This window comes from Papaver somniferum, chromosome 1 (assembly GCF_003573695.1).
Source record: "Papaver somniferum cultivar HN1 chromosome 1, ASM357369v1, whole genome shotgun sequence".
In the NCBI taxonomy this organism is placed as follows: Eukaryota; Viridiplantae; Streptophyta; class Magnoliopsida; order Ranunculales; family Papaveraceae; genus Papaver; species Papaver somniferum.
In genome coordinates this window covers 125336705-125361834 of record NC_039358.1, presented here as the reverse complement: position 1 = coordinate 125361834, position 25130 = coordinate 125336705, and the positions used below count along the sequence as shown (strand labels likewise).

Sequence of the window (25130 nt, the reverse complement as noted above, 5' to 3'; positions counted from 1 at the left end):
CAATTCCCAACCTTACCCTTCATAAATTTTTTATAAGACAACACTACCCTATCTTTTTCCCCGGACAAAACCATTTTACGGTTTTTATTTCATTTCTCCTGGTTTCCTTCTAAAGCCCTAAACCCTTAATTTTTCACCCTCTGTATCATCATCGTCATCACCAGGAGGAGGAGGAAGATAAGTGGTAAGAGGCCGGCCTCAAGGTTAATCGTGATGCAAGGTACTAGGGTTTCTAAACTTCATATATTTAAGCAGAATTTGCTCAATTATAAACCCTATTTTCCTCATTTACTGAATCGTTATGGAATTGAATCATTATTGGAAAGGTTTAACACAAATTCATCTTATTCTAGTTACTCTAAACACAAGTTAAGGGGAGAAATGAAGAACAATTCTTCTCAAGATTATTTCCCTAAAAACATGGATTCTGATGACGATTTTGATAGTGACAAAACTTTTGGGAAGAATACTAGAGCCAATCAAGATCCCCCAGTCCCTATTCCTAATAGACCTTTGAGAGGAGAAAGACGTAGGGATCATATTGATAAAGATTTTGTTTTTAAAATGAAAGAATCCAGACAAATTCCAAAGGGTCGTTACACGGAGAATAAATCATCTTCTTTTATGAGAGGAAGAGCGAGAAATGATTCATTAGAAGATGATGATCTTGATGATCTGTTTATTGGTAGTGGTAGTAGTAGAAATTTAGTCAGACCTAATAATAGTAGTAGTGGCAGAACCCAAAAGGAAGAGGGTATGAATCGTTTTCCGAGAGATTCTAGGGTTCAATACTCTAATGACAAACAAACCATGGGTGCCAAAAAGAGAGTTAATGATGCTAACGGTGATGTAGAATCTGTTCGTAGTTTCTTTGAAAAGTTCAACCTCAGTAATCATGACGAGAAGGAACACGACCCCCTCATTGAAAATCAGAATACACCTGCAGCACCTGAAATTGTTGCTAAAGCAGCAGCAGCAGCATTGTTGCCAGAACGAAAAGAAGAAGTTGAAGCGCCTACAGACCCTACAAAACAGCCACCACCGCAGGATGCGGATGAGATTTTTAAGAAAATGAAGGAAACAGGGATGATCCCAAATGCTGTAGCTATGCTTGATGGCCTCTGTAAAGATGGGTTAATCCAAGAAGCCATGAAACTTTTTGGTTTGATGCGTGAGATAGCTACTATTCCTGAAGTTGTCATCTACACTGCAGTAGTTGAAGGATTCTGCAAAGCTCGGAAGTTTGATGACGCTAAGAGGATATTCAGGAAAATGCAGAACAATGGGAATTCTCCAAATGCATTCAGTTACACAGTCTTGATTCAGGGACTACTGCCGTTTACTAAGAAGAAGTGTGAAGGGATGACAAGCAGACTAGAGGATGCACTGGATTTTTGTGTTGAGATGCTGGAAGCTGGTCATTCTCCGAATGTGGTCACATTTGTGAGTTTGGTAGAAGGTTATGTCGTAGACAAGGGGGTGGGAGAAGCTAACAGTATGATCGGACGATTAAGGGAGAAAGGTTTCTCTGTTAATGATAGAGCAGTCAAAGAACACCTCGACAAGAAGGGGCCCTTTTCTTCATTTGTTTGGGAGGCTATCTTTGGAAAGAAAATTTCACAGAGGCCATTCTAGACAGCTTCATTCCTATCCTTAGTAGTTTGCTCGAAAACTTGTAAGTTCTTCTCGTCTTTACTCATTTTCTTACTCTGAACTGTTCTGCTGGGAAGTTGTAGGTCAATTTTGTTAGGGTATGTTTGTTTTTTTTATCTTGACCTTGCGTACATGCTCAAAGATGGAAATATACAGTGTTTCGATATTAGATGCTATGCTTTTTATTAGTCAGTTTGGGATTTGATTTTTGCATGTTCTGAAACATTTCTTACAAACCGCAGTGCTTTATTAATTAAACTGGGATCTAGGGCCATTGCTTTTTTGGTTTGAGTAATACACAACTGAATGGATTGTAAAATACTGTAATACACAAGAGGGTCATTATTCATGATTTTCGAATGTGTTTCTAATTCTATTTTACAACCAATAGTATTAAAATTCAGTCTCTGAAATTCATCTACCCTAAGGTAAAGAATGAATTTGTTGTTTGCTAGGGACTTGTGTCATAAGTAAATAGGCATTTGAGCTAAGAAACCATGTCAAGATGTAAATTGTTCTTGTCCCATACATGGTTACCCAGCATCTTATTGTGCCTCATTGTTTGCTCAAACAAAAACCAATTGAAAAATATATGATTAGAACCATCACCACTACCAAACCCATGCTGCTGGTTCTGATAGGCTTTACAGGTGCATACATATTCAACGTACATGACCTTGGTAGAAAACATTAGTTCTGGTCACGAACATTTGCTAGCTCTTCTACTTTATATCTCCACTGGATATGTACCGTTGCCACTTTATATCTCAGCTTCAGCTGTTGCCTATTTGTACATTTGTCTCCTTTGCACCACACCAGGGTTACCACTTCTATTTGTGCAAATTATTTTCCGTTTCTGCGAGTTAAAGTATCTGATATCTCTTGATCTCTGGAGTCTGGCCAGGCTTCGCTTCTGGTCGCGAAGCATTCAGATAAATCGTCGAGGGAAAACTAACTCTTTTTCTTCTCGTGTATTTTCTGTTCTTTTTTTTGAGCTGTCGTTCTTTCTTTAAACACAAGTGCTACATTAAAAATTCGTACTGTTAAAAAAATAGAGCGATTATTTATTAAGCATTACCACAGCTGCTACAGTACTACTACTACTGCTACCACCAAGTGGTCGGTTTCCCAGTTGGTTTTAAGTCCTACAGGGAGAGAAATGGATTAATTATTGTCTAAGCTATGGTGCTAGGCTAGCCAAATGGTGTTGTATTATGTGTCAGAGATCCACCCACCCACCAACTCCAAAACCAGAAAACAATTCAAAGTTTTAAGAGAAAATCTTTTTGTGAGGATTTGGTCGGTCCCATTGTTCTTTAAAGTCAAAGATGATTCTCAAATGCATTTCTTTGCTCCTACATGGCCATGTATGATATACTCTCATTCAATAAGCAAATAAATAATGAAAGATAGTGAATGCCATCATGAATTAATTCAGCATCATCTACCAGGATGGGATGGAATGAGGTAATAAGCTGCTGGACTTTAATTCTTTTATGTGAGTCGAAGTTTTTGATCTGTTTGCATGTATGTGAATTTCAGTGAGTTGGTATAAAATGTGCATCTGTTGATATAAATCTGTATAGAGATAGATTAAGGTACGATAAGTTCCTATTAGTAATTTTACAGAGATAGATTAAGCCATTAAGGTAATATCTAGTAAATTATTGGTGAAATAGGTAATATCTGGTACAAACATAACAAAATATATGCGTTCCAGCTAAACCTTTTTGGAAAAACAAAACATAAGTAGAGATGTAATAGAAGCCACCTGTCTTGATGATATCACGTGTACAAATCGTATAAGCGCTGACTTTTGACAAACTGGATGACCTAGGAGGTGTGTAGGAGTAGGAGAAGGGAGATGCATCAGATACTTTTTTTGATTGGTACAGGGGATGCATCAATTCATCATACATGTGTATTGAAATTGAAATTTCAAATTGATAACTCTCTAAGAAGTTCAATTAATTTCAATGGAAAATAATATGTTGCTAGTGGTAAAATTTATATCTTTTATTATCATCATCAGCATTATTATATTTTAAGTAAGATACGTAATTGTGGGGTAGGCGCCGTCCTTCTGAATATCTTAGCTAGCTAGCAGCCAAGTAGAACTAGTAACGCTGAATGATGATAATGATGGATCATTGATCAATCATTCATAGAGTAATATCAGTAATACTAATTAGGACGACCCTCTTCATATTCATAATAGAAAGTCAATTCAATTTCAAAATGGGGACGGATCGATGATTTATTATTAGCCATCATCTTCTCTGTTTTCTTGAAGTTCTTAATGTTAAAATCTTTCTCTGTAAGTCTTCCCCGCCCCCACACCACCCAAATCCATCTATCCATGATCCATCTCCCGAAAAAAGTCAAGCCACTAAACACCTTGGCATATTATCGAACTAGTTAAACAACAACAATTAATTAATTTTAATAAATATATTAAACAGCTTAATTATTACGTTAATCCTTGTCTGATTAAATAAACATATACCAGCATTACTTCCATTTTAACTCGGTTTCCTTTGTACTATATAAACGATGGATCCCCTCACTTCCATCTTTCATTTATTCATTCAACTTCAACTCAGCTCCACAAAGACATAGTTGATAACTTTCAACAAAAACCAGCCAACCCAGTATCAGAAATCGCTAAGATGTTTTGTCTTGAGTTGTTCTCAGGCCAGTCCCATTTATGTGCTGCTACTATTATTTTCTATACCTGCATTTGGATCCCATTCCAACGTATGAAACAATCTGTCAGTAGCATGTTTCTCTATGCAACCCTGCATGTCTACTCAGCAGCTGGATGGTCATCCTATAGTAACAGTACTAGTACTGCTAGTATTAGCAGTGGTTATCTTCATCGTCATCATGAACATCAGATGGAGATGCTGATGAGTTCATCATCATCACCCATCGTAGTGACAGCAGAATGCCTGGAGGAGATGACTTGGCAGCTGGACCATTATCGACAGCAGCAGGAGTACTTGGAAGGATATCTTCATGATTTAGTAGTAGTTGTAGATGGCAGAATCAATGGTGAAGATCATCATCATGATGAGGATGAATTATGCTCAGTTTGTTTGGGAGAGTTATTCCTAAGCAGAAGCAAAACCATAAGTGGGAGGGATGAAGAAGTTGAGGAAGAGGTGGTGAGACTGAAGCTATCTGGATGTGGGCATGTGTTTCACGGAAGGTGCATCAAGAGTTGGCTGCAACTTGACCACTTCACCTGCCCACTCTGTAGGTCCTCTGTTTTCTGCTCCAGTTCTTCTAGTATCAGTACTGAGTAGTGCACGTTTTTGCGATAGCATCCATTAATCTGGCTGTTGTTCCGTATATATAGTACTACACTGCACACATATATAGGCGAGTATAGTACTACTCGCTCTAGCTAAGCACTGTGGTATTATTAGTGTTCCTTCCATAGGTCGTGTTCTTTTTTTTTCATCTTCTTTTTTCTCTCTTTCTCTCTCTGCCTTTTCTTTTTACAGTGTAAGTTATACATAGAAATTTTGATGAATTGATTTTTTTTACCAACAATAAATCATAAGTAAAATAATCACAAATTCCTAAATTCACGGATGAATTTCATAGTATATGAGTATCTAGCATTCTAGCTGATTTTACTGGCGTGGATTTCAAATTTTTATGTGGAAAATTGACTTCATTTTATTTTTAGCTTAGCTATATATAGCTACGTTACTATGGGCTGATTAATCAGTTAGGAAATAGATTTTGATAGATACAGATAGATCCAGGGGTGATGAGATTGTATCAACTATTTAAATTTTAGTTAGGCAGAGTTGTAGACACTCTTATCATTCAATAATTCTGATTGTTCAGAAGTTGGAGAAGAAATAGTTTATCAGGTGAGTTGATGGGCAAAGTCAAACTTGATAGCGATCCCATATATATGTATGCTAGTAAGATGAGTCTGTCAATTAATTAAGATTATTTTATGCCCTCCAGATCTTTTAATCAGTTTTTTATGTAGATTCTTTGATGCCTTCTCTGTTTCTCTCGTTTATATTTCTTTTTAATCAAATGGTTAATGTTCTCATCTCACTGTCCTCATTCCCATGCCATGTGCAACCATTTATCTAATTATTTATTATTGCTGCCTTTCTATATATAATAGATAGCAGAGCATGCACAGCTAGATAGCACACTGTCCATCATATACACATAAAGCTGCCTTGGAGAGGAGCTGCAGGATCCATGGTTGACATAGAGAATGAAAACAGAAAAATGCTGCAAACTTCATTATTTGAATTTAGGGATCTCGGTCGTCTTTATACATTTTTGTGTGTGTGTGTTTAAATGATTCATGTATGATGCAAATTTACAGATCATATGTTCTGAGAACTTATAGCTGTTTAGTTTGGATGATGTAGCGGAAAGCTGAATTATAAGGTGACCATTGTATGTACTTATCGGGCTGCAGCATCCTTGTAATCAGTCGCTTATTGCTGTTGATAGAGAGCTGCTGCTGGCATATTTCCATAGCTTTCTGTTGAGACTCTGATAAGCATCCGTGGACCATCTCCGCGAGGCCATATAAATTTAGACAAGCATCATTTGCAAAGTAATACAGAACCTTGGGAAGTATTACCTTGTTGTTGTTATATTCATCACTTGTTCCCCACCCGTCTTTTGTATGTTTTTGCTTGTAGTTGTTATTGTTGTAAATGGATGATGAGGAAGATAATGATGAGAAGGTATTAGCATTTGCAGTATTAATACTAGTTGCAGCTCGAATGAACTCTTGCTTGGCGATATTAAGCTCAGCAAATATATTCTTCGATGTGTATACTCGAACCTGCATATGGACAGATTACAGAAGACAGGTTTATATGTGGTAGTGGTGAAGCACCTTCTGGTGATTGATAATTATATAGATTCTTTATTTATTTGTTAAAAAGTATGAATATATATACCGCAGGATCAGAGTATGCTCCTGAAGAAAGGGCAAAATAAACCAGTGGCTCCAGGTAATCAAGGGAATAGATGTGACGACTGCCGCTGTTCCTCTTATTGTTATTTTTCTTGAGCTTTATTCCTCCTGTTGGTGTGAAAAATGTCTGCAGCCACTGTATCATACTTTGTTATTTAGAATTCAGGAGAAGTATCGATGGATGAAACACTAGCAAGCTTAAGTAGGTATAAAAAAAAGGTATATGATGCAGGTATACCGTTGGGGAAGTAGTCACAGTAGTTGTAATGTGTGAAGCTGGTGATGAGGGTGAGCACCCGAGAATGGAGCTCTTTATTTCATAGGCAGTTGTGAAATGTCCCCCAACATTGTAAGTGGCATCCTGAAAGAGTGAATCATATCAATAAGGATTGCAAGAATAAGCAGAGCAACAATTCATTCATGTGAAGATCCAGAAAATTAGCTGGCGGTCAGTTAGTACATTCAGGAGAAGCAGGGAGGTAATACCACTGCTTTGTAGGTGGTTCTGATGCTGAATTTCATAGTCTAAATGCGCCTGCATCATGATAGTTAAAGTCAGTCTTTAATCATACACATACTGTAGTTGATTATAAAAGCTGTACATCCCCTTGACATCGTCAGAATGACATTTCTGATGTTAATTTCTTTATAGGTCCAATTGAAATTTAATTAGAAGTTACTCTCTTTTTTAGAACCATCTTCTCAATGACCTTGTTTGGTAAAATTTATGATTATATCATAAATAGATAATTGATTTTGGTATAATCATTTTAAAAATAAATTTTTCCAAACATTTTTTTAAAATAATCGATTATCTTAGAATGATGATCTCGAAAAGGAGAAGAAAGAACAATGATCTAGGATTTTTTTTAGTCCTTAATTGTTTTTTTGCCTCTCTCTTGATAGTTTAGAGAAAATAAGAAGAAACAATTCAATTTGAGTTTGCTAGAAAAAAAATTGATTATAATAAATTTTCAAAACAACTTTTTCCTGTTTATGGAAATAATGGATTTTTTCAATTATGATTAAAATAAATAATTATTATGATGGTTACCAAACGCATATAAAATCCATTATAATCTGCGTAATGGATTATGAGCTAATCCATTAAAATAATGGTTACCAAACAGCTGTGTACTCCAAGGAAAAAACTACCACAGACAGTCAGCAATTTGTAACCTCGTCAGCTATTGGTTTGAAATCGCTAGATGTGTGAGCATACAAATGGTGAAATATGTTTTTGATTTCATGGATGCTAATGGGAGTATTAGTTTAGCCACAAAAGTTAGCGTCGAAATATCTGTGAAGAACCTCCCTCGTATGTATCAAATGAACACATTAGTTAAGCATTGCTACTAATGCTGCAAAATTGATTAATTTGCGATGAAGAAGAGCACTTACATGCATAACCAAGGCATTGTGAATGTTGACCCAGAAGGTAAGTTTTTGTTCTGGTTTCATTTTCCTCGGGTCAATGTCTTCAAGATATTTAAGCATTGACCTGATTAACGAATAATTAGTACTTAATAGATAAACCGCTTAATTAAGAGGTAATCTTGGGATTATAACTCGTACCTGAGCTTTTTCATCATGGGAACAACATGACCAATCCTGCTTTCATCGGCTAATTCTAGACATGCTCTTGAAACCACTACCGTATCAGAAGTACATGGTCCACTAGCTAAGCTACTTGCTGCTGCTCCTCCATTTTGAAAGAAATCAGACGAAGAGGAAGAGGAAGCATATTCTTCGATTTCCCAGCTGTAATCCTGATTAAAATGGCGTCGATGATGAGGAGAAAAAAGTGTAGTTGAGGAGGTTCCCAAAGGTGGACTAAGAGTAAGTATAGATGGCGACATAGATGATGACGACGACGAAAATCCTATAATAGTACTATTATTAGTACTTTCAGGGATAGCAGCAGGAGTGGAAGTGGAGTAATTGCTGGCAAGCTTGCAGTAAATGGAAATCATGCATCTGACAATGTCTTCAGAAAGTTTATCAGGAGACATTAAGTAGCCCTGAGTATCACTAGGATTGATGTATGTATTAATTTGATCGTTATCCATTAGATCCTGCAAACTTGGTCTACTAGCAGCGCCGCCATCTTGACTCTCCATGATCTTTGGCATGTTAGCAGGGACAAAGTTGTATTCTGCTACTATATCATCAAAAGCTGCTCTGTACATTGATAGAAGATATCGTTCCAAATGCATAATTTCCACGTCAAGCGTGGAAATTTCCTGCAAAAGTTCTTCTGCAGTGTTAAAACTATTGGACTGCATTTTATGAGGCCGATTAAAATGTTGCCTTTGACAGTGATGCTGTCGATGCTGATGAACCGAGTATATATCAAGTCAAACACCCACGAAACACCAGAATAGGATAATAGTAATTGTTTTATTTTTAATGGGGTTTGGGGGAATTAGGTTCAGTGGTTAGTCAACCATTTCATCAAGGAATACCAACCAAATATCAAAACAGCGGGATGACAACAAAATCTCCCAAACGAACCAAATTAAAAACTTTGACAAGAATGTTGGAGTAGATGGGCCTGGGGCTCCCACATGGAAACGCTAGTGCTTTGCTCAGCGACGCAAGTGCTGAATTATAGAAAGGTTGAGTGTGCAATTAGTATTGAGAAATTTGTTATTTAGTCCATAAAACCCGACCCGGGTTAATGTGTAGTCCAGCGAGATAAAATATTTGCTGGCTGGTCCAACAAAGTTTCAAAAAGCGTAAAATTACCAAAGTAACCCTAACAACACGCGTGTCACAAGCAGAGAAGAAAACACGCGTACAAAAAAACAGTTTTCACTTTTCTTCTTGTTTTCATCGATATTTCATTCTTCTTCTTCATCAGAGAAAAGAAAATCAAAACCCTAGATTCAAAAAAAAAAAAAAAAAATCAAAAATCAAACAAGTTACAGAAAATTCGAAAAATCGTGTGAATCTCAGATACTCTTGAAGAAACTAATGTTAACGAAGAAGATTTTATTGATGCTGATGATGATATGGGTTTACATATAATTAAGGTATGTATTAAGTTTTTCAATTTCAATTTTATATCAAAACTGGGGTTTTTTCAGTTTCAAGTTTTTCTTGAAGAAATTGATGTTAATCGAAAAATTAATGTTTTCAATCTCCTATTAACATCAATTCGTTGGTGCAATACATATCAATGTATACTGTAATTAGCATAACAGATTTTGAAGCTATTTAACAGGTATTTGTTGTAATTTTTTTGATCTTCTTCAATTTTTATTTCTTAGGTTCGTATTTTTTTGAGAATTTTTGTTACAAAATTACTAATTTCATAGTTACTGCTATGAATTTGGGGTTTTTGTATGTGTAGTGGAATATTGAAAGTTTCACAATTTTTTTCAAGTTCTGGATATATAAAAGTTTTCAGATTTTTGCTAAACCCTTAGTTCATGCTTGAATACATTTAAATATGTAGTAAGGGAAAGAGTGATTAGTTGATGATATGTACTGTATAAAATCCTAGCATAGTTTATGCTTGAACATATCGATATGTACTTAAGGAAAAGTGATTCGTTGATGTAATACATGTCAATATGTATCCTTGAATACCAAAAAAATAATATGCAGTATGTGTTAATACATACATAACAATATGTTTTGTATTGTTGAATATAAGTAGAATTCATCAGCGCTACATATCAATTTGTATTATTGAATACTTGGATTGCATATGCATCAGGTACATATCAATATGTATTGTCGAATACTGATGGATATTTGGTTGTACCGTGAATAACTGGATAGTTTTTGATTGTGTCAACTGCCAGTACGTATTTGCCTGTAGTTTTTGATAGTGTCAACTGCCAGTACGTATTTGTCTGTATTGCGAAAAATGAAGTACATATCACCATGTACTTGTTGTTGTAATGTTGTTACTTTGTTTTCTTATGAATACCCTTGTTGATTATGCATGTGATATGAAAGAAAAATCCATATGTACTGGTAAAAATTGCAGTACATATTTGGTTGTACCATGAAAAACTGGATGGTTTTTGATAGTGTCACTTACAGTACGCATTTGCCTACTATATCCTCCGCCTCCTAGAAGCAACTGTAGATGAGACATATACTTTCAATACGATCAGAAGTCCAACTATCCAATCAGAATCTTAAATACTTACCATTGTTATAAACACTACGAATGGAATAAAGCAATTATGAAATGAAAAGTTTGTAGTGTATTACATGAAGAACATTTGCAAATGAATATAATCACCATCACAAGTATGGGACATCTCTCAGTTGGATTGTCCTATGATGATGATCGTCATATGCTACTACAATGAAGTCAGATAAGTGGAACATGATGCTCTTTTCATTTTTCGTTCTTTGTACTTGACTTTTATGCTTTGTTCCTAATGACATGCTCATTAATTTGATGATTTTTTTTAAAATGTTTTCTTGTACTTTTTAAGTCTTTAGGATTAGCACCTGCGTCATACAACATGATAGTTTTCATTTGGTTTCATGCATGAATTAAGTATACCACAATTACATCGTTGTCTTTTGAAAAGGTCGATTTTACTAAGCTTTCAAATGGCAGGTAATGTATTCATGTTTGTCGTTGAGTCCAAGGTCCGTGAATGTGCACTTGTTTCTTATTTGTTGAGAGATATGTCGTAGATTTATAGGCTCATTAATCCTATTTTATCATTTTAATGGGTGTCTTAACATGTGGTCATAGCAATGTTGTCATCTTGAAAGTTGGTAGTAAAAATAGTTCAGGAAATTAGAGGAAGTAAGTGGGTTAAGAAATTGGTTAGATTTTCACTAACATATCAATATCTACTAGGTTTTCACTCAATACATATCAATATCCACTAGTTAGGTTTTCAATTCTTGTTATCTTTAGTACATGTATATATGTACTTGGATATTCATTTTGAATTAGTGGTATATTCATTTTGAATTAGTGGTAGAATGATTATTCTCAAAAATAATAAGGTTGGAGGTTATTGAACTGAAACCACTTGTTAAAGAGATTTAACTGATCGACCATGTTTTTTAGTAGCCTTCCTGAGTTTTCAACGTTGTAAACTTATTCTGCTATATCATACGAGATTCACTCGCTTAAAGAAGTTTGCAAATTGTTGCTTATAATGTGGTAGAAATTTGGGTCTAATGCAGTTTGTAATTGCAGAAAACAAAAGAGACTAATAGAAGAAAAAGCTAAAGGGTGGTGTTGTAGACTCTAAAAGATATATATCAATATGTATCAGGTTTTACCCAGTACATATCGATATGTACCGGTGAATGCTAAGCTTTGACTCTTTGTCTCTTAAGTATTGTGTTGTCTGATATGTTATAAGTATCCATTTTTGCTAAAATAATGTATGCTCTCTCAATAGAATGATGTGATACCATGTACATCCTTCCATGTGCTACCGTGAGTATTTTGACCATTAACCTCAAACTCTAAGGGTTTCTAGCATAAACCCTTGCACACTACTTGACAGTTTTGATTCCAGAACTAAATATAGTTTCAGTTTACCCTTTAGTTTGGTCACACTTTGGAAACTCTCTTTGTTTCTATGCATCATGCTTGTCTTGAATTAGAGTTTTCATGTAGTTTCTATGTATCTATAAGTAACACTAAACTGATTATGTTTTTACTAAACATGCAGTTGTTATCTACTAAGTTTTACTCAGTATATTTCAATATCTTCAGTACATGTGTATACGTGCTGCAATTTTCTGTTTTGATTTTAATTTTTTTTGGGATTTTGTTTAAAAATTGATTACAAATATATGAATTTCTGCCTATTATATGGGTTATATCTTACAATAGCTATGAACCTCTATGAGAGTGACTATTAGAAAGACATCTATTTTTTAAAGTTACCTGGTTAATTTATTTAGATATTGTTTTGTTTTTGCAGCCGAATTTTCTGAATATATCCAAGTAGGGGGTGGCAGGAATGTTGGTGGTAGTAAGAACAAGGAATCTGCGACCCGTGGTCATAACATATGAAAGCATTGTGGATGTCGTTCCGTCGTCATTTGCCCGTAGAACTCATGTTATGTATCAGATAAATGCACAGTCTATTTATAAGAATGAAAGACTCGCAAAATCTGTGGACATAAATATCGACTGCAGAATTTGTTCTATCTAGTAGTCTCCGGACTGCATCAACATTCTCCCTCATTTCTTTGCAAGAGCGACTCATTTTGATAGTGCACTTTACAATATGGGGGAATTTATTGCACTCTCATCATTCCTGCAGAAGTTGCACAATGACGTCCTTGGAAAATGGAGATCCATAGTTTCTAGTGTCAGTCTTTTAGTAGTTCTGATACTCGGTAAATATTGGTATGCACTAGGGTTTTACTCAGTACATATCGATATGTACTGCAGAATTATGCAAAATATTAGAATTGCAAAGAAGAAGAAAACCAGAAACATCAACAGAAATAGTTGGATGGAGTTGATTTTCGCATCTCAAAAGGGATGATATCTCTATATCTTGCTTGTTCATTCATGAGAGAGTACAATATCTGTAAACAATCCCAATTAATAGCTAAACTATACAATATTTTCATTGTGTTGATTTTCTAGCATTCTTGAGAGTTCTATTTACGTTTATATTTCTGTTTATATCCCTGGTAGATAGTGATAAAGTGTATGTTATACAATAAAACAGACCTGATATTTCTTGACAAATACTTGACATCATAACTGCAAACTTCATTGTAGACATAATGGACAAAATAGTGCGTACATTTTATCCAAAAAGATATTGTCAATCTTCCTGCAAACAAAACTAAGAACCCAATCAAAAAAATAAATAAATCTAAAAGTACTAAAATCTTAATGTTCTCAAAACTTTCTTTCAGTCCTCCTAGTAGCTAGAAAAAATAAACATAGTTCTTCAACAATAAGTCCAATCATCAGTTCTTCCAAACCTAAGTGCCAAAACTTTCAAACCTTTTGCGAGAATATCTGCTACAGTGAAAAGTGAGTAGAGCTCTTCCTTTTGCACTAAATCTTTTCCCAGATGTGTTTGTTCGACAAACATCTACTCTCACATCTTTCGTTCCCATGGCATTTTGCATAAACTTCCTAAATCTCCTTTGGTGCCATCTTCTTGCAGGTGTTGTAGTTCAAAAAGGTGGTCAGAGTCTAACATCATGATCATATATAAATAATAAAATTATAGTTCAACAAGCACAGTACTCTAATGCAACAATTTTTTTCCTGAGCAAAATAACAAAGCGTTTTATTTATTTATTTATTTTTCTTTAGCAAGGTAATACATATGTAATCTGAGTATCCAGTAGTACATATCAATATGTACTGATGGATCTTTCTTCTTTGCTGGATTGGCACGAGTCACTGGATTGTAAAGTTCTCGCATACTGATACGTGCCTATTAGCTGCGTAAGATAAAGTACCAACAATATAGATCATTATATGTATTGATTCTTATGCAAGTAGATGTTTTTCGCAAAATACATGTCAACAGATAGTGTTTCATAACAGTACATGTCAATGTGTACAGGTTTATATCTTTTCTTTAATTCAAGCATGATACGTACTTCCAATTTTTCCAATAAGAACACATCATAACGTGAGAACAATTACTCAAACATAGGATATGTGACTAATATTTACAAGATAATACAAATCTAAGTAAACCTAAAATATCAATATGTATTGATGTTTATTCATGCATAAAAGAGGTTTTTTACACAGTAAATGTCAATAGGTATTGATACCTATTCAAGCATAAAGAGGTTTCTTACACAATACATGTCAATATGTTCTACATAATACACGTCGACATGTAATGTTAAATCATACAAACAACATTAATCTACATATTGATATGTACTAATGCATATCCAAGCATAAAAGAGGGTTGTACATGCCAACATGTACTATTAGATTATACACAAAACACTAATTTAACTATCCATATATATCCAAACAGTACATATTGACATTTTAAGGTAATGAGAGTTGGTTGAAAACAAAGTAACAAGAATACATTAACAAGTACATGGTGATATGTACTTATGTATGTGTACTTCAAAAGTATCTGTTCGACAACACTACATATCCATCATTATATAATACATATTGATATGTAGTGCTGATGAATTCTACTTGTATTCAACAATACAATACGTATTTCTATGTATAGTATTAACACATACTGCATATTTTTCTTTGGTATTCAAGGATACATATTGACATGTATTACATCAACGAATCACTTTTCCCTAAGTACATATCGATATATCCAAGCATAGACAATGCTAGGATTTTATACAATATATATCATCAACTAATCACTCTTTCCCTTACTACATATTTATATGTATTCAAGCATGAACTAAAGGTTTAGAAAAAATGTGAAAACTCCTAAATTTATATATCCAAAAATTGAAAAAATTTGTGAAACTTCCAATATTCCACTACACAGACAAAAAACCCAAATTCATAGCGGTAACAATGAAATTAGTAATTTTGTAACAAAAATTTTCAAAAAAATACGAACTCTAAGAAATAAAAATTGAAGAAGATCAAAAATTACAACAAATACATGTTAAATAGCTTCAAAATCTGTTATGCTAATTACAATATAGGACAATCCAACTGAGAGATGTCCCGTACTTGTGATGGTGATCAATAATGTTACTTAATAAATTGTATACTTTCCTGCAATATATGGAACCTTGACCTCATACCGACAAATAATGCATACCACCAACAAAAAGTTTCATTTTTTGTTTGGTAATTCTAGGAATACAATTTCCAATTCATCAAGGTATGTATTAAGAAACTCTTCAAGATGTCTTATAATGTCAAGGAAGATTAGGTCATAATGTTAATCTAATCATTTTCAGAAAATTTCAGAGGGGTATGTAGACTAAATCATGCTAAGCATCACTATAAATTCACATTTAGGATCAGTGTATACTATTAAGAGATAGGCCGAATATAAGCAAAGACCCGATCTTACAATTTTGTGGAAAAAATAAAAAATTGTAAATTAAAACGATGATAACGTTAGATTGATTATGAATCTCCACTCTAATTTCAAATTAGCTCTATGAATTGAAAAAGAAATAAATTTTTTTGATTAACCCTAAAATGAAATTCCCAGAACAATTTATTTTGAAAGAAAAATATACCTAGAATCAAAATCAAAGAGATTAGAAGAAGTCTTAGCTTTCTTACTGATGTTGATGACGAGATTCCCTGATTTCGCCGGTGATAAATTCTTCTGGTTTCATACTTAGTCTTCAAATTGGGAGAGAAAATGAAATAGGTTGGTTCGCAGCTTTTGCTAGTTGCAATTCTACGAAAGGGTAATTTCGCCTTTTAAAAAATACGGTTTATATCACTCGCACGTGAACATGACTAGAAGATAAAATTTTTAATCCAAAAACATATTTTCGGACCAGCGAGTAAAACAATCCAGTGGGTGGACCACCCATTAAACGGGGTTCTGTATATAGGACCAATCAGTAATTCCTAGATTAGTATTTAGTAGAAGAACCATCATTTCGGGCATACAAGATAATTTTGGGCATATAGAATAAGACAAAAATAGGGTTGGAAATAGTATTTCTAGGCTATCCCTTATCCAACCTATTTTAATAAATGCGAAAATACCCTTGTTTGATTAGTGTTAATTTGATTAATTAGTTGTTAATGATTGTAGTTAGTTTAGTGTTAATTTAGAATAATAATTTTCTTTTTAAAGATAGTTAGTGAGTTATTTTAGAAAAAGAAGAAGAAGAGGAGGAGGAAAAAACCTTTTTTTTTCTTTGAGATTTTTGTGATTATTGAGAGATGTGTGATACAAATTCGAGTGAGGAAGGTGAATCTTCATCACGTAAAGCTAACAAAATACATATCAATTACGACGGAGATCCGGAGATGGCTTATTTGTTGGATTATGAAAATGATTTTACCCAAACTCAACTTTTTTCTCAAACTCAAGATGATGACTTTATTGAGCCAAATCCCGAATATGAGTACATGGATGAGGAACCCAATGCTAATAATACACAAGTATGGTTGTAGACGTTGTTTAATGTCCGTTTTGTAGCCTGAATTCACCAAAAGGTTGGATTTTTGTATCCAGTTCGGCGCAACAGGGTTAGGTTCGGCAGATATAATGTATGCCGAACCTTGATAAATAAGAACAGTTCGGTTTGTGCGATTGAAATATTTATACGCCGAACTGTCATTCAATTATTTTCGCGCCAAATAATTTTCATGGTTCGGCTTGAATGAGATATGCTAATATCAGCCGAACCTTATACAAAAAAAATTATGAGTTACAATGTAATGTTCGGCTCACACGTGATCCAGTCGAACATATAGTTTTTGTTTTCATAAATTTCAAGTCTTATGGTTCGGCTTATAATATCAGCGCCCAATAAGCCGATTCTATGTATGACAAGTAGTTCGGCTTTATAAGTCAAACACGAATGAGCCGAACTCTGAGCTCGGATTTCAAATACTATTTCGGGTTAGCCGAACCTAATCCTAAAACCTGTGTGATATTGTTGTAGATTGTTCCTGAAATGGAAACTATGGAGGATCAACCACCGCTTGTTGATGTCATTCATGAAGATACTAAAGATCACTTCCAAACTGACTTGGTAGGTAACATAATTTATGTTTTTATTAATTTTCAAGTATGTTGTGTTCAAAATCATTAATAAAACTTAATTTTTGTACTTGTGAACAGGGCTGTCTTACAGTTTTTGGGTTCCCTAGGCGAACATGATATATGGGGCTTTTTATGGTGACTAATCAAAGGTAAAGTTGGAATTTCAGTTAAGAGGGAGACAAATTATGTATTCGAAATGATAATTTGGATCCAATTATGCGGTCGATGGCCGCTCAAATTTTTTTTCCAGCTTTTTTAGCTAGATTTTGGTCTGTAAACTTATTATTTGGCATAAGATAAGCCCCTAAAAACTGGTAATTGATTTGAAAAATTAAAATATTAGTGATAATTATAGCTGATACATAAAATTTACTAACAATTATATCTGTTACAATTATATTGTTGTAACAAAATATTTTCCTAACACTTATAACTGTTACTATCAACCTTATCCTTCTCCACCATAACTAGTTCAAATGACTCAAATGAACTAGTTAGAGAGTTGTTCAATTGTAATGAAATCTTATGTAACTACACAAGACACAATTGAAGAAAAATCGGTTTGATTCACTCGAGTCGGTTCATGAACTTTATAGCCACGGTTTGCAAAAGCATTCCTTAGTTTATTTAAACATTAGTTCAAGAACAAACGACTTTAGATATAACCTGTTCAAGTTCGCGGACTGGGTTCGCGGACTTAAGCTCATGGAAGGAGTACACGAACTCCAGCAGAAAATCTCGGGCCGAGAAGTTCCGCAATCCGTGTGGAAGCGGTGGATGCAAATTTCTCCAAAGCTCCATATCCGTAGCGTAATTTGCACACCAATCTGTCGAGTAATTTTCTTTAAAAAGAGGCCAAAAGGTTAAAGGACACAATGGAGGTATTGGGCAAACCGAGTCTAAGCTTAAGACCGATATAATGGCAGCCTTGAACAAATGCAATAACAAGTCTTCTATCTTTCACACTCTCATGGAAAGGTTTTGTTGGCGGCGCGTAGGTGTAACAACTTACAGCCCTCGCAAAAGAATGAATAACACAGTTAAAGGTCTCCGCGATTAAAAACCCACATATCGGCATTTGCATCCAATGGTCACTTGTGATGATGGCATCCCCATGCAAACGCCGTTCAAAACTAATGAACTCAGGTGCGACCCCGTGATCTCTGCCGCCTCGCATCATTGACTTGTAGAAATCCTTGTTTCGGCGTAGTGTTTGTAACAATATTTGCCGAATATAATTTACTTCGTCCCCTTGGACAACCGGATGGTTCCCATCTTTAAAAGGTCCTAGTTGTTCCGCAGTGACATCGAAACCACAATTGCCATCCCCTTCGACATCGTCCATGGATATGATAAACTCATGAATGGCTTCGGGTAGGTTCTCCAAGTAGTTCTTGTAAATCATATTAGAAGGTCTCAAATACTTTCCCAAACTATCTCTTTTAGGACCTTTCATTTTCCGTTCCGCATATATGGTTTTTTTCTCCTTTTGCTTGGGAAGTGGAGTGGTCTTTGTTGTTTCCTTTTGTTGAGATGGAAACATCTTACCCTCAAGCTTGACGTCTCCTTCCAATGGGGGGGACATAGAGAACCACTATTCTTAACTTCTTTGTTACTTGTTTCACCTTTATCCTTACTCGGTCGACCACGTTTCTTTGAGAGTTTCACTTCATCCATCTTGTCTAACTTCTCTATTGCCTTCTTCTCATCTTCCTACTTTGCATTATGGTACTCGATCCAGGATGGATCCCTTGTGGTAGGACCCCTTGTTTTGGAAAGAGCATACGCTTTTGCTCTTTGCTCTTTTCGGGTTTCTTTTGACGATGGCCTACCTTTTTGTGGCCCCTTTTCCGGTTCTTGTATACCTTGTTGGGTGTGAGGATAGAGAATTGGCATCATGTTGTGCCATAAGATTTGTTTTTGAGGTCGTAACATCCCACGATACATTTCGGCCAACCTTTTCCCGTAAAGTGTGTCCCAAATCTCTACATCATCGTCCTCGTCGGGCATAGGATCACAACCCAATTGTTTCTAATGAGGATCAATATCCTCAAAAGGTATAAGACAATCCTTGTACCGAAGTAGATCATGCCGACACGGAAGTCCCATGCTTTCCCTCATTTTACAAACACACTCTTCTTTGGAGTTAGCATCCATTTTTTCCATCAAATCTGCTTCCTTCATTATAAGTTCAATGCACAAATGAGAGACCTTATGGGTTAGTCCCCGGAGCCACTTATCATCCGGGAAATCATCATGCTTCATCATTAGACTTTTTTCGAATAACGTTTTAATTCTTATAACATCACTCATGAAATAGTCTTCCATTGCGTCAAACACCGTGACGAACGTGTCCAAACACCTAAATAGATTCCTCTTCAAACGATAGTGAGCCGACTCTACTATACTTGTAGCTTGGTTGTCGAAGTGCTTGTGGTGGTTTTTAAATGCACTAACAAATCTATGTTTGTTGGTATCCAAGAATTGCTTGCGTAAATATATAATGATTTCCGGGTATTTGACGCCCCAATTCACAATGAGTTTTGCAACATTTTCTTCATACACTTCTTCGGTGATTGACCAAGTCAAAGCATCCCATTCATTGGAGAAACATGCCCACATCCTTTCATTAACCTCATATGCTTTCTTGAATTCTTTCTTCTCCATTTCTCGTTCTCCATCCGGTAATTTAGCAATCTTCTCTAGCTCTTTCAACTTGAGTGGTTGAATTATCCCTTGGCATTTCTTCCTAACATTATTCCATACATGAAAGGACAAAGAAATTTTTACGCGTTCGGAAATACCTTCCGTATAGAAAACATCAATGCCGCCTCTTGGTCGGTTACTATGACCTTTGGAAGAGCATCCTCCCGGAATATTAACTTCACTTGTTCCAATGCCCAAACATAGCTTTCTTTCAACTCATCATGCAAAAAACAAAAAGCAACGGTGAAAGGTGACTTGGTTGATGTATGACCAACAACGTTCATCAAGGGCATCTCATACTTATTGGTCTTGTAAGTGCAATCCAATATGAGAACTTGTGGGAAGCATAACGCCAACTTTACGCATCCTGGATGGGCAATAAAAAGGTGAGTTACATGGCCGAATTCATCCAATTTCTTTTGGAAAGCATAGTTCTTCTTTTGCGCCAACCACAATAATTGTTGCATCACCAACCTACCTTGCAAATCCTTTCTTCTCAAAGTACTTCTTGCGTTATAGATTTGTTGCAACGTAGTCTTGTTATTCTTATCATCCGCCTTCAACTTGCTAAGAATTTTAGAGGGTGGCATATGTGCTCGTGTCATTTTATCTACCTCCACATATTCATGAGCTTTGAGTCTTCCGTCTCTATAATGTCCATGAAGATCCTTTGGATGTGGGTGGTTATGACGACAATCCATATCTTTATTCATTGTGAAAACTCTTTCATTTATGTTCCAATTGAAGACGATATTCAAGGGACAATTTATCTTCCTTGTTTTAGTCTTATATTTTTTCCCGGTCTTCCCAATATACACCGCACATGTTTTCTTCTTGATTACTTTCTTCCCGACTCTCTCACAAATCATCTCAACCCGCTCCTTTCGGATTTGTCTACCTTTAACTAGGACGTAATTGATTTTCCAACCATGTTCCTCAGCGCATTTGAAAACTCCCGGGACTTAGTCCAGATTGAATACACATTGTATTAATCCGCTACAGACACTAGCCTACTCCAAGCTAACTTCAGACTCAATTTTTTACAGAATTATGCAATATTGAAGACGTGTTGTCCGCATCAGTGATTACAACAATGTATCCTACTCTCTTTTGGCTCAAGTTTTATTGGTTACAGGTCTGTTGGCTTATCTTATATGCAGTGGTGCATCTTTTTTACCCCATCATGGGGTTTCTATTATTATTTGATACCTGGGATTTCAAGATTGGTTTTACCCACTTTAACTACTTGTATCATAAACTTTATATTGTTGATTCAACACCTGGTACAAAATTATATTGCTCATCTTCTCTAATTTCAATACCTTTCAATGTCTATCATCGAAATACTGTCTTTTTAGCTCCACCTACCTATTGTCTGTGCTTTGAAATCTTATCCTCATATGCTATAAATACTTCTCAAACCATTGTTTTTCCTTTATCCTTACAAACCAGCTATCTGCATCTTATTTTCCATCTATATCAAGTAAAAAAAAATTTTCTTTTTCTAAGCTATCAAGTAAAAAGTTCCAGCAAAAACAATTTGTTTTACAAAAAGTAAATTTTAGTTTTTTTTTAATATAATAATATGCATGTATTACAAAAAGACTACGTGGGCCTCACAAAACGAGGGAGAGCCCTCTCCATCATGTCAGAATACAAAAGAGGATACATAAAAGAAGGACACCGAACCCAGATTTCATTACACTTCTCCTTGACTGCCTTTTTCGCAAGACAGTCGGCAACATTATTAGCCTCTCTATACTGATGACAAAAAATAATGCTAGAGAAATTACTGGCTAACAGATGTATGTCTCCAAGTACAGAAACAAAAAACCAAGGAGCATGTACACACCTATTACACAAATCTATGATATAGCTAGAGTCACTATCAACAAGAAGATTGTATAGATGTTTTTGAGGATGATGAAGAAGATGTTTTTGAAGATGACGAAGAAGATGTTGTAAGGTTAGGCTCACCCTAGTACTTAATCTAATACATAGGGTGGATATATATAATTTTTTTGCATTTTGTTTTCATTGGATGCCTAAGTTTATGTGAAATAATGAATGTTATATAATGTATCCTAAAGCGCATCTTATGAATTGAATGTATTTTGTGGTTTTTTAAATTTTTTGTTGGTTCAAAGATTTAAAGAAAGAGAACTGTTAGTGTATGGGTCGGCTAACCCGTAAAAATATATTTGAGCCGATCCTGCCAAGTTTAAACAAAATATTAAACAACCGACATGGTTCAGCTTAATGATGACGATAGTTGTGAGCCGAACTAGCATGATACCCATTTTCGCAACATACAGTGAAATGTTCGGCCGATTAGGGAATAATAGTAATAAGTCGATCCTGTGTGGGCTTCCCAAGTGTCAGGGTTCGGCTTAAAGATGATGCTTTTTGTGCGCCGAACTAGCATGATGCACATTTTCGTAACATACAGAGTAATGTTCGGCTGATTCGTAATATTATATAATAAGCCGATCCTGAGAAGATTTCAGAAGTGTTATGGTTCGGCTTATCTTAAATTTATCTATACAGCCGAACCATACAAAATGGTGAGAAGAAATCAAATATTTAGATGAGCATAAAAAATTTAAAGTATTCAGGTTCGGCTGATTTAATTTATTACTATTAATAGCCGAACCTGAAACTGAGATTAAATTGTTCATTAAATTACCTAATTTGTTTGAAATCATAAAATCACCATTACAAATTAACCATTACAAAATCACTAACCATTACAATCACTAACCATTACAAGATTCTAATAATCAAAACGAGTTATGAGAAACTTCCTAAGGATGTGGTAGTGAGCTTGGTATTTGAAATTTTTTCCTTTCCATTTTCACAATTCCTCTAGAGCTCGAACAACAATGTCATCATTTGTTTCACCTTTAAGTCGATATCGATTGACAATTCGTACCATAGCTATGAAGTCCCCAAATTTCTTTTTAATTGTTTCGATTCGACAAAACAATGATGTCGTATCCCGGTTGTTAGGATTACCTGTTTCATTGGTGAAGGCTTCATGAATTATGACCAAGTAGTACATACTCATTACACCCTTTACCCGTCGCTCAACACACTTCTCCGGATAGTACGTTACGTAATGTTTGCAAAGACACAAATCTTCTTCTAGAGTATACTTAGGACTAGAGGTTGTCATTTTATGCTTTGTTAATGAGATACCATATGTGGGTATATATGTTTGATGGATTTACTATTTGTAGCGGCTATTTTTTCAAATATTGTTTAAATCTATAAGGTTCGGCTTATAAATCTCGGAATTCTTCTCTTCAGCCATCTGTAACATATTCCGAGCTCGTATCTTCTTCCTCCATGGCGTATAGCCCAAAGGCTTTGAATTCTAGCTTCCTAAATAAAAAGGAATGAGAAGTTAGTTTAATAAAAAAAAAAACTAAACATCTCTATAATGCAACATTAAGGTTTTTGATTACTCACTTTTTCTTCATTAGTTTCGCTGGGATGATATTGATTAACCCATCCTAATACTCTGATGTAATCTTTCATCGTATAACGGATTTGTCGGAATCTTTCGGCTAATTCCGAACGCGTACGATGTTTTGGATTTCCATCTAACCGAAAATGGAATTCTTTTACTTTTTTTTCCAAAAACATCGAATAATGCACATCAGGATGTTCACCATAAATACGATAAGTCCGAATGAAAGCTCTAACAAGCAACTTATGAGCGGTAGGCAAGTGACGTTGTCCCCCAAGCATAACTATTAACGGAGTGAGCATCCTTTAACAACTGGAGATATTGAGCACTCACCTTGTTCCTAGAAAGGCCTGGAAAGATATCTCTTCCAAGAGTGTACAACATATATGTTGTTGCAGTTTGGTTCACTAACTCCTCAGTCATCACCAACTTTCCATCTTTAACCCTCTCCGCTGTTTTCTCAAAATAGTTTTTCAACCTCAACAACTTGAACTTCTTGTTTTTCTTGTTGGCTGCACCTTTATCATCACAGGTAGAAGTGACATCTCTCACATAACAACAAAACTCTAGTTCGGTTATTGATCTTGGCCAACCTAGAGTTTCCTCCACCAACTTATACAACTCATCCCAACTCATATTATAAATAACACCCTATGAGCGGAACCTTTCTCTGTGTTCCGAAAAAACCTAGGTTTTTTGAATTAAACCTAATCTAACAATACAATAAAATGCATTAATCAAAAAATTAAAAGGTTGGGTTTGTATAAAATACCTTTTAATCCTCATTTCCGGGGTTTCTTCTTCACTTGATTGAACTTCTTTTTCAATTTCAGTTTGAACTCCTTCTAACGGTTGTTGATCTTCAATTTACGGATTAGAAGAAGATTTTGACGCCTACCAATTGCTTTTCGTTTTCCACGAGCCATTTTATAGTTGTGTTTAATCGACGATCAAATTTTTATGCATCGACGATTAATTTTGGCGATGATATATGATTTTAACCGTTTTTCCCCGAATAGAGAAGAGGAGAGGAAACGAAAAGGTTTTTTTGATGTTCCTTATGCTTTGACACAAAAGAGAATTTTTTGTTTTTATATCAACTTAAGGGCAGTATAGTAATTTACAATTTTCTAGAATATTCTAATACTTTCCAAATAGTTCGGCTCTTGATAAATTCTCAGTTTAAGCCGAACATGATGCCTTGGATAATTATCGAGTGCCAGCATACTGGTTCGGCTCTAAACTAAATTGGAACTTTGTGCCGAACTTATTACTAAGAGAACTGTCGAATGTCACCAAATTAGTTCGGCTAATACGCGTTAAACACTTATAAGCCGATCTTTCTACTTTGAAAACTTTCTCTTGTCATAAACGGGTTCGGATAATACGTATTACATTTTTATAAGCCGAACCTTATACTGTAACTTACGTATCGCAGTGCACTCAAAGCGTAACATTTCACTTAAACATAAAAGCATAACATTGTAGTTAAACATCGAAACATTGTACCTAAAACCAAACACATAACATTGTTTTCTTCAAGTAAATAACATTGTGCTAAATTCAAACATTACTTAAAAACCAAACCATAAAAACATAGTATACTTTAATTTGAACATAATCATTTATTGAGCACGACCGCGTCTTCCAC

At 35.1% G+C, this 25130-nt stretch overlaps 2 protein-coding genes across 7 annotated transcripts; one reads left to right on the top strand and one right to left on the bottom strand.

Moving 5' to 3' along the window:
- Nucleotides 1-91: 91 nt before the first annotated feature.
- LOC113299602 lies at nt 92-6411 on the top strand. 3 transcript variants are annotated; one of them, XM_026548675.1, is made up of 2 exons: nt 92-1675; nt 6066-6411. In XM_026548675.1, exon 1 carries the CDS (start codon nt 214-216, stop codon nt 1633-1635), a length of 1422 nt encoding a protein of 473 aa, XP_026404460.1. In that variant the 5' UTR covers nt 92-213; the 3' UTR covers nt 1636-1675; nt 6066-6411. The 3 variants fall into 3 exon arrangements, with proteins under 3 accessions (XP_026404460.1, XP_026404452.1, XP_026404443.1); XM_026548667.1 differs by having other exon boundaries at nt 6052-6411; XM_026548658.1 differs by lacking the exon at nt 6066-6411 and adding an exon at nt 5810-5948.
- On the bottom strand, nt 5705-8971 carry LOC113299580. Of its 4 annotated transcripts, none has more exons than XM_026548623.1 (6): nt 8201-8971; nt 8027-8126; nt 7086-7160; nt 6864-6986; nt 6609-6761; nt 5705-6490 (listed from the first exon to the last, which is right to left on the bottom strand). In XM_026548623.1, the coding sequence occupies exons 1-6, from the start codon at nt 8908-8910 to the stop codon at nt 6038-6040; spliced, it is 1614 nt and encodes a 537-aa protein (XP_026404408.1). In that variant the 5' UTR covers nt 8911-8971; the 3' UTR covers nt 5705-6037. The 4 variants fall into 4 exon arrangements, with proteins under 4 accessions (XP_026404408.1, XP_026404417.1, XP_026404426.1 ...); XM_026548632.1 differs by having other exon boundaries at nt 6609-6752; XM_026548641.1 differs by lacking the exon at nt 7086-7160.
- Nucleotides 8972-25130: the final 16159 nt, after the last annotated feature.

Coding starts and splice junctions, on each gene's coding strand:
- LOC113299602 (XM_026548675.1), top strand. CDS start 214: ATGCAAGGTACTAGGGTTTCTAAACTTCATATATTTAAGCAGAATTTG.
- LOC113299580 (XM_026548623.1), bottom strand. CDS start 8,910: ATGCAGTCCAATAGTTTTAACACTGCAGAAGAACTTTTGCAGGAAATT. Junction 8,127..8,200: donor CCCATGATGAAAAAGCTCAG/GTACGAGTTATA, acceptor TTCGTTAATCAG/GTCAATGCTTAAATATCTTG. Junction 7,161..8,026: donor ACAATGCCTTGGTTATGCAT/GTAAGTGCTCTT, acceptor ATCATGATGCAG/GCGCATTTAGACTATGAAAT.